The sequence below is a fragment of the Eschrichtius robustus genome, chromosome 1 (genome assembly GCF_028021215.1).
Source record: "Eschrichtius robustus isolate mEscRob2 chromosome 1, mEscRob2.pri, whole genome shotgun sequence".
NCBI lineage: Eukaryota > Metazoa > Chordata > Mammalia > Artiodactyla > Eschrichtiidae > Eschrichtius > Eschrichtius robustus.
The window spans coordinates 32,676,082-32,690,146 of NC_090824.1; the positions used below are offsets into that span (position 1 = coordinate 32,676,082).

Genomic DNA, 14,065 nt, shown 5'->3' on the forward strand with positions numbered 1-14,065 from the left:
TGTTAAGTACAAGTGCTTGAGAGGAGACAGCCATGTTTTGTTCCCAGTGTTAGGCATCTTATCTGTAGGTTTTTCAAATACACCCTTTGTCAGTAAGGAAGTTCTTTCCTAGTTTGCCGAGAATTTTTTTTTTATATATAAATAGGAGTTTAATTTTGTCAAATGTTTATGCTTTTCTGTACCTGTTAAGGATGATCAAATGGTTTTTCTACTTTATTCGATTAAGATAATAAATTAAAATGGTTTTTGGATATTAATCCAACCCCTGATTTGCATTCCTAGGATAGACTCCAATTGGTCAAAATGTATTATCCTGTCTATATATTGCTGGATTCAATTTGCTAATATTTGGTAAAGCACTGTGCCATCTACATTCATGAGGGATATCTGTCTGCAACATTTTTTCTTGTAACGTCTCTGTTTGAGTTACACTGGCATCTTAAAATGAGACGGAGTGCTCCTCCAAGAGACAGGCAGAAAAAAACTTCCTCCAGCCCCAAAATTTCCATTTTATTAATTTAAACAAGTTCTACGAGTATCAGCAGTTAATGTTAATGGTGCTAATGTTAAGCAGTTTTTGAAATTGCTGACATGAGACTTATGACAATGTTTTTTAAACTTTTAAGGACATGATCCCTAGTAAAAAATAAATTTTACATCATGATCTAGTAAACATACACATAGATGAAAAACTAAATAAAAAGTTGCAAAAAATAATACTTAGCCTTACAATGGTTACAATGCACTATTCTATTTCTTCATCTGTCTTGTCCCTCCTTTGTGCTCTTCTTAAATGCCAGTCACAAGTCCAACTTACTAAATTTATTTCAAGATCCAGAGTTGCTACCTTCAGTTTGGAAGCACTGCTGGAGGTAAAGAGAGACTTTCAGAGGAAGAAATGGATGATTTTGGAATAAAAGGTATTTCCTGGAAATCAGAAGCCTACATTGCAGTGATCAATTAAAGAGGACTGAACGCTAGACAGGTCTAGGAGGAAAAGGTGGGCAGACAGAATGTGCCTACCCTGTCCTTCATGCAAGCAAAATTATTGTTAGCAGTAAGGATTTTAAGCCAGAGAACTTACTGAAAGCTCAGAGATGAAAAATAATTAAGTTTATGAGAGAAGCAGTCTAAGAATTTTGATCAGTAGTGTTGGACAATTAAAATGTAGCCTCATGGTAAAAGGAGGATGTTCAGTTTGTGAAAAATCATTGAGCTATATACTGCCAATATGTGTACTTTCTTGTGTGTATGACATAATACTTTTTTGTATGCAATATTTCAATAAAAAATTAATAAACTCGAAATGCAGTACCCTGATGACCAATACTGAGATGGCAGAACTCATTACTTTTCAAGTAGGTCTCTGTGCGCTGGGAGAATAGCTTAGCATGGCCTCAAGAATGTAAAATAAATAAACGAAGTAAAACACTTGACTTTCTCTAAAGACAAGGCAATTTTTGGTATGCTTCTGTTTTAATATACAAACCAATTCTTCATATTTATAGATGTAAAGAAACTACACATGTGAAGTCAGTCATAGAATTTTGGTAACTACAATTTTCAACACTATTTAGAAAGATGCTATTGGAAAGGATGTGAATGATTATCTTTTCATAAGGTACCCACTAAATATTTAACAAAATGGGCTCCTGTCTCTGCCTTTGCTTAGACTCTGCAGGAGTTAATGAATCCATGGGCCTTCCATGCTGCTTCTCCTGGATAACACCTTGTCTTTCAAGACTCAGCTCATAAGTCCCTTCCTCCCTGAGATTTTCTGTGTCCTCCTCTAGTCATGTATACACAGCACAGTAGTACGTGTCTACCATAGGTTTTATACCATAATTCAGACAGCAGCAAACTGCAGGACAAAGGCTCATGCCTAGCTTTGTAAATAAAATTTGCACTGGAACACAGCCATGCTCATTTGTTCATGGATTGTCTGTGGTTGCTTTCACGCTATGACAGCAGAGTTGAGTAACTGCAACAGAAACCATATGGCCCACAAAGCCTAAAATCTTTACTATCTGGCCCTTTACAGAAAAAGTTTGCCAGCCCCTGCTGTCACTGACTGTTAATTTATTCATTTTCCATCGGCTGTGAATTCTTGAAGGCAGGGGCTATGTTGTATATCTATGAACGGATAACAATCAATATAAGGCCATAAATTGAGTAGATACTCAACAAATTGATGTTGAAGGCAAAAAAATGGCCTTCACTTCTGTATTTTTTTAATGTGGCATTTCATCTCAAAAGTTATGCAATTAATTACTTCCTAAGCAAAAAGATTTTTTTAAATGGAAATAAAATACAATCTTTTAGTTGTATGTTTTAAGATAATTATGCACATGCTTCTTTATAAATCCAGACTTAATAGGTAACAGATGGACATGCTAAATTAGGTGAAAGGTTATGCTAAAGCGAGCTTAGGTACAAAGGTGGGTTAACACCTTATTAAAGGGTGTTAGTCATACTATTTTTTGTGAACAGTTGCATAACAATTTTTAAAGATAATTACTTTTGGGGTGTCCACAGTTCTGAAACTAAATGTCAAGCCTAATTACAACTTTCAAAGGGTTGCCAAAATTATTTCCCTTCATAAAGTATAAGTATATCAGAATTTTTAAATTTAGATAAGTATAAGATCCTTCTATATCTTATCCTAACAACGCTTTCTTTATCTAAATAATTTTGGAACTCTTGGTATAGCATTCAGAGTCAAGTTTATGAATCACAATAAAACTGTCATACTTCCTAGTATCACCAGCTTTTGATCTAAAATAATATTGAATAAACAGGTCACCTATCTTATCAAACAGATTGGCATTGAATAAGTTGTATATTTCTCCGAACCTAAACTACTTTCAAGGAAAATTCTGCTGCCACTGATGATTCTCATCTAAGTGTGCTGCATACTCTGGAGGTAAATTAAAGAAAGGGTTCCAACATTTTTTGAGCATTCACTGATACAAGTACATAATTTCCTGACGTTCCCATTTTGAAGGCGTTAACACCTAATTTTATGTAAAATTGTGGCAAATAAGTAAAATGTCAGCAACATTATTTTATATATATATATATATATATATATATATATATATATATATATTCACATACATATATATATATGGCTTGAAATAAGTGTGCTGTTGATTGAAGCTTTCCATAAAAGATCTGAATACTTATACTTAAGTGGAATTTAACTTTATATAAAAACATGAAATATTTACTGGATTATATACAATGAATGGTAGGCATTATTGGTTTTATTTGCAAGCATTAGCCAAAACAAAACAAAAAAAACTTTTTAAAGTGAGTGATAATCCCATGATCTTATTAGTACATAAACAGATTAGTAATGGGATCCAGATATTCAGTATGAACACATCCGTCCTTCCTTCTACTCTGGGACATGAAACTCAACCTAGCAAAAACTGAGATCTCAAAACCCAGCTATTTACTATTTACAATAGCCAAGACATGGAAACAACCTACATGTCCATCAACAGATGAATGGATAAGGAAGATGTAGTGTATATATACAATGGAATACTACTCAGCCATAAAAAAGAATGAAATAATGCCATTTGTAGCAACAAGGATGGCCTAGAGAGTATCATACTAAGTGAAGTGAGTCAGAAAGTGAAAGACAAATATCAATACCATATGATATCACTTACATGTGGAATCTAAAATATGACACAAATGAACTTATCTATGAAACAGAAACAGACTCACAGACATAGAGAACAGACTTGTGGTTGCCAAGGGGGAGGGCGGTGGGCAAGGGATGGATTGGGAGTTTGGGATTAGCAGATGCAAACTATTATATATAGAATGGATAAACAACAAGGTCCTACTGCATAGCACAGGGAACTATATTCAATATCCTATAATAAATTATAATGGAAAAGAATATGAAAAAGAATGTATATCTATGTATAACTGAATCACTTTGCCGCACAGCAGAAATTAACATCACATTGTAAATCAACTATACTTCAATAAAATAAAAATTTTTTAAAAACCAAGCTATTTAATTAAAATACATTATGTTGTGGACATGTGTTACTCATTCTTGAAAGAACTTTCAGGTTGTTATCGTTGTGTCTGTTTTACTCAGGGCACTGGTTGGTAATTCATTAGCTGAGACATGTTCCACGTCACATTCCCCACTGCAAAGTATATAAACCCAGTATTATCATTGGATATTGCTCATCAGACATATATTTCTCGTGCCACTAACAGAGTGTTCAGCAAATCATTATGGGCTTAATTCTTTCCCTAGATATTCACATAGGAATCCTTCCAGTAAGTTCCATCAGTATAGTATGTAGCCTTTCTATGACACAGACACATACGTTAAATTAAATATCATAGAACCAATTTACCCTCTGAACAGATTTGTTGGAACTCCTTCTTCAGATTAACATGTACAAAGGACAAAGCACTCTAAGAATCAAACCTTCAGGTAATTTGGTTTTTTTTTTGTTTTTTTTTTTTGAGGTGATCCCCAGTTTTGATTTTTTATATTTTTGGCCTTTACTGGTTGTTTTAAATTTCTTAACTTCTACTCACACCTTATAACCTTCACAGATTTTTACTATATACTTTTCTTTTTCTGGCAAAGACAGACAGTTCTCTACACTTGACGTGTTTTCAGTAATAGGGTGGTGTAGCTTTTAATAATGATGCATTCTGTTTCTCATGTAAAACAGAAAACTGACCATAGTCAAATGTATAAAGCTGACGTTTTAAAGGGATGTTAGTGAATCTCTTATCAAAATACTGTGTTTCTGAAAGACAAGAATCTCATTACAAGGTAGGAAACTTAGATTTCTTTAGCAGATAAACAGTGTTTTGGTAATGTGAAATTCCTTACAAAGTCCACCATGTAGCAGAGTGTCATTAAAAGTGTAGGCGTCACAGAAACTAACACACCATTGTAAAGCAATTATACTCCAATAAAGATGTTAAAAAAAAAAAAAAAAAAAAGTGTAGTCTTCCAAGTAAGACAGCCTGTGTTCAAATCCTGGTCCTGACGCTTACTGGCTGAGTTCCTTGGGCAAATTATTTAACCTCTTTGTGGCTCAAAAGCCTCATCTACAAAATAGTATCCACCTCAGAGGGTTGCTGTGATGATCAGGCAATATATTCACACAAAACCTTGTATGCGGTTAAGTGCTCACTGAATATTTAGGAACACAGTTGCACATTTAATGGAATTAATTTGGGAGATTTATTTTTAAACATCTTATATGAAATAGTTGGCCTGATTATCTGGTCAGATACAATACTGAACAATAAAACAATGCTGGGGGGGAAGGGAGAGGAAGGGGCAGGGAAAAAGCAGAGACTAGACATTTTAGCAGACAGAATAAGAGGTAGATGAGATAGGTTGTATTAGTCCAGGATCATCCATGTTTCAGAATCCTGAAAGTAAAGTATAACAAGAGCCTTAAAGAGCTCCATTTTTATTAATGAATGATAGGATAAAAGTTAATTAAATATAATAGCAGATTTAACCCTCTACTTTAAATGTAGAGCAAAATGACAGAGAAAGCCATAAAATGATAACTGTATCTCTCTAAAGAATCTGACACATGGCATTCTTGGAGAAATAAGTGGGATAATCTATACTGAACCATTTCTGACCACAACAGTTTCTGACCACATCACATTTGTATTTAGGTCTTTGACCAACAGTCTGCCTTCCTAAACATATCAATTCTCATGGTCCAAAGAATTATGGTGGTTTCAAACATTAGCTCCACAGTAAACAAGCACTGCAGTACTCAATAAACTATGTTCTCAAAACTTCTGTTTCTATAGAAAGATGGTTTTCTCACATGAACGCTGATAATCATCTAAGGTCAGTGATTTTAGAGCTATAAATACAGAAGAGTATGTGAGAGGCTCCTTTTTACATTCATTTGTATTTAATAATGCTTATTAATGCTTATTAAAGTGTCAGAGCACTTAGTTAACATGGTACACTGAGCTCTGAAAAAATGTTAATTATCCCATGTACAATGCTTGGTGTCAGTCTATTTATCTCTTGTAAAAATAAAATACAGTGTGTGTGTGTGTGAAAAAAAAAAAAAAAAAGAAATTACAGGGGCTAATGATACCTATGAAAATGAATGAATGATAAGAAAATTTTACACACGCTGTTGAACTAGCCTCCAAAAAAAAGAGTTGTAGTTAGATTCACTCAAAACACATACATTGAAAATGCTAAATATTTCCGAATTAGGAATACTTCCGCATTGCCAAAGTGGAGCCAAATGTTTAACAAGCAATATGGTAGCATGGACTATTAAAAAAAAAAAAAAAATGTTAATTATCATAATTATAAGGTTCACAGAAGAACTAAACCATAGGCTGTAGTTACATGTAAATAAACTCCTTTTTCAAAGTTTGGAGAAAAGTTGGTTTGATGTACAATAAAGAAAGAGTGGAAAAGGGTGGAGGGAGAAAAAGATAAAGTAGCAGAAACTAAAGTGATGTGACTTATCAGTATAGAGAGAGATGAGGAAAATTTGGAGATAGCTTAGTTTAAAACTAACATCATGGTCGAGCTACCTCAAAATTTAATAAAGTGGAATATTAACATTTTACTTTTTAAAAAGAATGATGGGGACTTCTGGTGCTGGCCAAGGTGGAGTAAACCCACTATAGTCTCAATCACACACTGATTACGACAAAAACTCTGGACAAAATACAACTACCTGAAGACTATAAAGAGTAAACAATAGCAAGAGGAGATAGGGCAGCAAAAACTTCAAAAGAAACCCTGTCCTTCTAGCAGAGGACCAGGAAGAGGGACTGCTGAGAGGTGTTGCTGTGGAGGGAAGCCCTCCCCTTTTTTTTCCTTTTACCCTCCCTCTCTTTTCTTTCCCAGCCCTACCTTGAAGGCAGCCCCAGCTGCAGAACTTCATGGCAGTAACAACAGCAGTTAAAACCCCAAGAAATACACCATCTTTCTGGCCACAGTATCTAGGAAAAGGGCCCCAGTGGTCTGAAGAGTATGGGGGGAAAACAGGTTATTCTGTTCTCTCTTTTCTCCTGCCACTTTGCCCTGACAGCAGCTCAAGTTACATGGAGCTTATCAAATTTCTAAATACTAGAGTATCGGAAATTGATATTTTAAAAGTAACATTTACAATTGCACAAAGATATGAAATATTTAGGTATAAATCTAACAAAATATTTGCAGATCTGTATGCTAAAAACTACAATACTGATGAAAGAAATCAAAGAAGACCTAAATAAATGGAGAGATATATTGTGTTCATGGATTGGAAGGCACAATATTCTTAAGATGTCAATTCTCCCCAAATTAATCTATAGATTCAATTCGATATCAATCAGGATTCCAGCATGATTTTTTTTGTAGATACTGACAAGCTGACTCTAAATTTTTATAGAAAGGCAAAGGAACTAGTTTAACCAAAACAATTTTGAAAAATAAGAACAAAGTTAGAAGGACTTCGCAATCTAATTTCAAAATCTGCTATAAAGATATAGTCATCAAGACAAATGTAGTATTGGCAAAGGATAGACAAATAGATCAATGGAACAGAACAGAGAATCCAGAAATAGACCAACACAAACATGGTCAATTGATTTTTGACAAAGGTGCAAAGACAATTCAATAGATAGTCTTTTCAACAAACGATGTTGCAACTATTGGACATCCATCCATATGCAAAAAATGAAGGACTTCCCTGGTGGTGCAGTAGTTAAGAATCCGCCTGTCAATGCAGGGGACACGGGTTCGAGCCCTGGCCCAGGAAGATCCCACATGCCGCAGAGCAACTAAGCCTGTGTGCCACAACTACTGAGCCTGCGCTCTAGAGCTCACGAGCCACAACTGCTGAAGCCCGTGCACCTAGAGCCCGTGCTCCTCAACAAGAGAAGCCACCGCAATGAGAAGCCTGTGCACCGCAACAGAGTAGACCCCGCTCACGCAACTAGAGAAAGCCCGCGTGCAGCAACAAAGACCCAATGCAGCCAAAAATAAAAAATATAAATAAATAAATAAATTTATTTTAAAAAAATGAACCTTTACATTGTGTTCAAAATTAACTCAAAATGGATCGTAGACCTAAGTATAAAACCTAAAATTATAAAACTTCTAGAGGAAAACAAAAGAGAAAATCTTTGTGAACTTGGGTTTAGCAGAAGGTTTTTAAATATGACACCAAAAGCACAATTCATGAAAGAAAGAACTGATAAATTCACTTCATCAAAATTAAAAACTACGCTGTGAAAGATACTGTTAAGAGAATGAAGCCACAGACTAGGAGAAAATATTTGCAAATCATGTATCTCAGTAAAGGACTTGTATCCAGAATACATGAAGAACTCTCCAAACTCAATAATAAGAAAACTCAATTTAAAATATGGACAAATGATTGGATACCATCAAAGAAGATACAGCAATGGCAATCAAGCACATGAAAAGATGTTCAACGTCATTTGCCATTAGGAAATTGCAAATTAAAACCACACTGAGATACCACTATCCACCTAATAGAGTGACTAATGAAAAGATGTTCAACGTCATTTGCCATTAGGAAATTGCAAATCAAAACCACATTGAGATACCACTACCCACCTATTAGAGTGACTAAAATAAAAAACTAAAACAAAATAGACAACATCAAGCGTTGGGAAGGGAATCAACTGGAACTCTCACACATTACTGAGGGGAATACAAAATGGTACCGGCACTTTGGAAGCAAGTTTGGCAATTTCTTATGAAGGTAAACACACACTTACCATGTAACCCAGCAATTCCACCTGTCAAAAGAAATAAAAATTCATGTTCGCACAAAGAGCTGTACACAAATGTTTATAGTTACTTTACTGATAATCACCAACACTGGAAACAACCCATATGTCTTTCAACTGGTGAAGGAATAAACAAACAATGGTTCATCCAAACAATGGCACACTACTCAGAAATAAAAAGGTACAAACCACTGATACACAGAACAACATGATGACTCTCAACCTCATGATGCTAACTGAAAGAAGTCAGATCCAAAGGCTACAAAGATTACATGTATATGACATTCAGAAAAGGCAAAACTAGAGAGAAAGAGAAGAGATCAGAGGTTGCCCCAGGTTGGGGGAAAGGTTTGACTACAAAAGGGGATGAGGGTGACGGGACTGTTCTGCATTTTGACTTTATGCGTTTGGCAAAATGCAGTCATTCACGCCAAAAAGAGTGAATGTAAAATATATAAATGAAAATAATTTTTAAAGTTTTTTTTTTTTCTGTTTTTTGGCAAGGCTGGGCGGCTTGTGGGATCTTAGTTCCCCGACCAGGGATCGAACCCACACCCCATGCAGTGAAAGCACGGAGTCTTAACCACTGGACCGCCAGGGAAGTCCCTTAAAAGATTTTTTTAATGACGGCTTAGGGCAGGAGAATAATCTATGGTGAAAAGGTTAAAGAGACCAGAATGCTTATTTTTGAAAAAACAGGTTTATACAGCACATTCATTTTCAAATGAATCCACAAAATTATTTTAGGACAAAACCAGGAAAACTATTAAAATAAAGGAAAGCAACCCAACACATAGTAGCTACATTTAACTTTAAAACTATACCTGAAATATGGTATGTAAATTATCTCATAAAACTGTTATTAAAAAACAAACAAAAACTAAACCTGAAGCAGTTCTTTCCTCTACCCCAGTGTTTCCCAAACTTGTCTAATAAGAATCATTTGACAACTTGTTAAAATTAGACATTCCCAGGTCCCTTCCCTGGAAATTCTGATTCAGTAGTCTAGGTTGGGGGCCAGGAAACTACAATTTTAAAGTACACCCCTCCCTCAAGGAACTTTTATTATCAGACAAGTTTAGGAAATAACTGCCACCCATAATTCTTAGCACAAAGACAAGCAAAACAAATTTTAATTGTCTCTTTAATCATAGTCTGGATGTTTCCTAGGATATCAGGAGAGTAATGATCACATCCAGAAAAATTCAAGATGATCCACTAGAATATGAAAGGACTTTAAATCTCATATTCCAAAATTTTCTATTTAAGGAGCGTGTTTTATAATGTACAGAGTAAATCAGTACAATAGCACATGTATATCTTTTTCCCCAATAGAATATACGATCAAAACAGGGTGAAAACCACTGCTCTAAGGCTCCTGATTTATTATTTTTTTCCCCTAAGGCTGACCAATCCTCAGCTTCTGTCCTGTTTTGCAATGAAACCTCCACAATCCTCACTCTTTACCGTTATGCCCATATTCATACCCTGGGCATAAGAGCATCATCAATCTGGATAAAAGACACAGTTCTTTTCCTCTACTGAGACCTGAAAGACTATTTATTATACCGTAACTAGTAAGAAATTTGGAAGGTGTTTACCTCTTTATACTATTCTTAAAGTCCAACAGACTCTTGGCATTTGAAGATTCAGTTCACCAATTTAACATTTGTGGTTTCAGTCCTTCACAGGTATCTGTGAAGTTTCATGACAAGTAGGAATCTGATTTTGCTGAATCACAAATTTGCATCAAGTATGCCTTCCAGCTGGTGTGAAGGACCAAATCATTTAGCAGATGAGTGAACCAAGCTGACACTGCTCAGCATTTTCTCTTATACAGCTATACTGTTCTCTGCTTGTCAGGAAAGGTCTCTTTAATTTTTTAGTTATCCTTTACTACAGAGGTCCTCACTACAAAGTTTACTATAAAGGGTCCTTGAATCCAAATGTGTTTATCTATATATTTTTTTCAATTAAAAAACACTAAAAATACAATCATTATCATGTCGGATCTTGGAAGTTTTTGCATGGACATTAAAAAATGACTCATACTTATAAAGCCCAGAATTCATGCATTATTGCAAATAAATCTTAAGTGGTATTCATGGATTGAGGCATTCAATCACAAACTGCTATTGATGTGTTTATTGTCAAAGACGTCAAAAGATATGTTTTGGCATATATTCTATGGCAAACATGAACCGTGTTCAGAAAAAAATAACACTAAGCTTCTCCTTTCAGCCCTCCACATCAATAACGTATCTCAAAGGCCTGTCTCTCTTTCTCACCCTCAAGAAAATCTTCATAAAGTGCATGTACTCCTTCAGGCACGATGACAGCAAGGGCAGTTCCACAGAGAAGGCCAGCACCCAAAACAGTCACCAGCTTTAGTCGCTCCTGGAAAGAAAACATAAGCTGTTGAAAAGATTGATGAATGAACAGGGTAAAGTTTCTGAAGTATCTGCAATGAAGGCTGTGAGCTGCTTACCTGTGAGGCCAAAATCTACAATGGCCACTGAACATGAAAAAGCGTCAGCTTCACGAATAATAATGCCAATTAAAACAAGGAGATGCCATTTTTAAGTTTACCAGATTGGCAATGATGTGGGAACACTTGTCTACTACCCACAATAGGGAGAAATGAGCATACTTGTCTAACACTGGAAGAAATGTGAATTGCTGCAACCTACCTGGACCCCAATTTGGCAATTTAGATTTAAAGCCTCAAAAATGTGAATTCTTTGATCCAGCGATTTCACTTCTAGAAATTTATCCTAAGAAAGAAAGAACTATGCAAAGATGACCACTGCACATATTAAGAATGCAAACCTGAAAATAACCTAAATGTCCAAGAAAGGAGACTAGCTAATAAACTTTAATACTTCATCACAGTAGCACAAGACTCAACAATTAAGAATTATGATACAGGTCTATTCATGGATATAGAAAGTCATGGTGTACTGTTATGAGGAAAAAGCTGGTGGCCAACAATATGCATTGATAATCTCATAATTCTTTTGAAAAGGTATACATACAAGTAGAACAAGTATAAATTACCCATTAACAAATTTTTTACTTTATAGATTATAAACAATGTGTAATATATAATTTACAACACATTTTAAAAATTTATTTATTATTATTATTTTTTTGCTGTGTTGGGTCTTGGTTGCTGCATGCAGGCTTTCTCTAGTTGCAGCAAGTGGGGGCTACTCTTTGTTGCAGTGCGCGGGCTTCTCACTGCGGTGGCTTCTCTTGTTGCAGAGCATGGGCTCTAGGCATGTGGGCTTCAGTAGTTGCAGCACGCGGGCTCAGTAGTTGTGGCTCGTGGGCTCTAGAGCGCAGGCTCAGTAGTTGTGGCACACGGGCTTAGTTGCTCCGTGGCATGTGGGATCTTCCCGGACCAGGGCTCGAACCCATGTCCCCTGCATTGGCAGGCGGATTCTTAACCACTGTGCCACCAGGGAAGTCTCTACAACACATTTTAAATTTATCTGCAATGAACACGTATTACTCATACAATGAAAAACGTATTCAGTTTAAATTTATTTTATTTATTTATTTATTTTATTTTTGGCTGCGTTGGGTCTTTCTTGCTGCACACGGGCTTTCTCTATCTGCAGCAACTGAGGGCTACTCTTCGTTGCGGTGCGCATGCTTCTCATTGCAGTGGCTTCTCTTGTTGCAGAGCATGGGCTCTAGGCGCACGGGCTTCAGTAGTTGTGGCACACAGGCTCAGTAGTTGTGGCTCGCGGGCTCTAGAGCACAGGCTCAGTAGTTGTGGCGCACGGGCTTAGTTGCTCCGCGGCATGTGGGATCTTCCCAGACCAGGGATCGAACCCGATTGGCAGGCGGATTGTTAACCACTGCACCACCAGTGAAGTCCCCATATTCAGTTTGATGCTAAAATGTCCTACAGCTTTTTAAAAAACGCTTGACTAAGGTTGACATACTAGAGCTATAGATATTTAATGCATACAACTTTATGTGTTTGGAAATAAGTATACATCTGTGAAACCATCATCACAATCAATGCCATAAATGATCTATGGTTTTAATCCACTTAATCCCAGTTTTTTCTTTTCACTCAGATTTCTTTAAGAGATAGTATCCTGACATACAAGATACAAAAGATTAAGTTTCAAAATTTCTTGAAGCGCTGATGTATCCTATATGGCTTCCTGAAGTCTTAGCAGTATGAAAAATGATCTTTAAAACTACAGGAGGGTGGACTTCCCTGGTGGCGCAGTGGTTGGGAATCTGCCTGCCAATGCAGGGGACACAGGTTCTAGCCCTGGTCCGGGAAGATCTCACATGCCATGGAGCAACTAAGCCCGTTGAGCCACAACTACTGAGGCCCGCGCACCTAGAGCCCCTGCTCCACAGCAAGAGAAGACACCGCAATGAGAAGTCCACACACCACAACGAAGAGTACCCCCTGTTCGCCACAACTAGAGAAAGCTTGTGCGCAGAAACAAAGACCCAACGCAGCCAAAAATAAAATTAAAAACAAAACAAAAAAAAACCTACAAGAGGGCATTTATGTTGCTTAGGGAAAAGTTTTAATAATTTAATAGTATATCATGTACTTAAATTTTCTGTTTTAGTTTCTTTTATGAGGTTAGCAAAAATAACAATGGTTGTATTAGTTAATATACTACTGAACTTGCAACTGTGAAGCTGTGGGAATATATATGTACAAGTACTGCCTCTATAGGAAAATGGGTTTTTAGCTGAAAGGCTGGTTGAAACATTACCCCCTCCTTGTTTGGGAACAAAGAAGGGATCTATACCTATTGTGTATCTATTGAAAATGGGGGAACTACAGTTGCAATGTCAGCACCAGCTAATACTTGCCCTATAGCAAGAGGGAAATCCCCTTAGCACCTAGGCCAGGTCACCCCTTCATACATTCAGGATAGCCATTAACTACTTATAAACTGAGAGTGTTCTGAATGCATCCAGTGGTTGGGGCACTGGCTTGGGAGGCAGAACTGACTCCATGTTCAAATTAGTTAACAAGTTAGCACCTCAACTCTTCTTATTTTTTAATTAATTAATTAATCAATTAATTTTTCGGCTGCGTTGGGTCTTCGTTGCTGTACGCAGGCTTTCTCTAGTTGCAGTGAGCAGGGACTACTCTTTGTTGCAGTGCGCAGGCTTCTCATTGCGGTGGCTTCTCCTGTTGGGGAGCACGGGCTCTAGGCGTGCAGGCTTCAGTAGTTGTGGCACGTGGGCTCAGTAGTTGTGGCTCACTGGCTCTAGA

The 14,065-nt window shown here is 36.6% G+C and overlaps 1 protein-coding gene across 2 annotated transcripts in view; it reads right to left on the reverse strand.

The window, feature by feature from the left end:
- SLC39A9 (solute carrier family 39 member 9) overlaps positions 1–14,065 on the reverse strand; it is a 51,898-nt gene that overhangs the window by 16,889 nt on the left and 20,944 nt on the right. Inside the window, exons 2-3 of one of the 2 annotated variants that reach the window (XM_068543643.1) lie at positions 11,088–11,196; positions 8,788–8,808 (exon numbers count right to left, since the gene is read on the reverse strand). In XM_068543643.1, coding sequence (XP_068399744.1) covers positions 8,788–8,808; positions 11,088–11,196 — 130 coding nt within the window. The remainder of the gene's footprint in view (positions 1–8,787; positions 8,809–11,087; positions 11,197–14,065) is intronic. The other variant, XM_068543645.1, reaches the window with a different exon arrangement.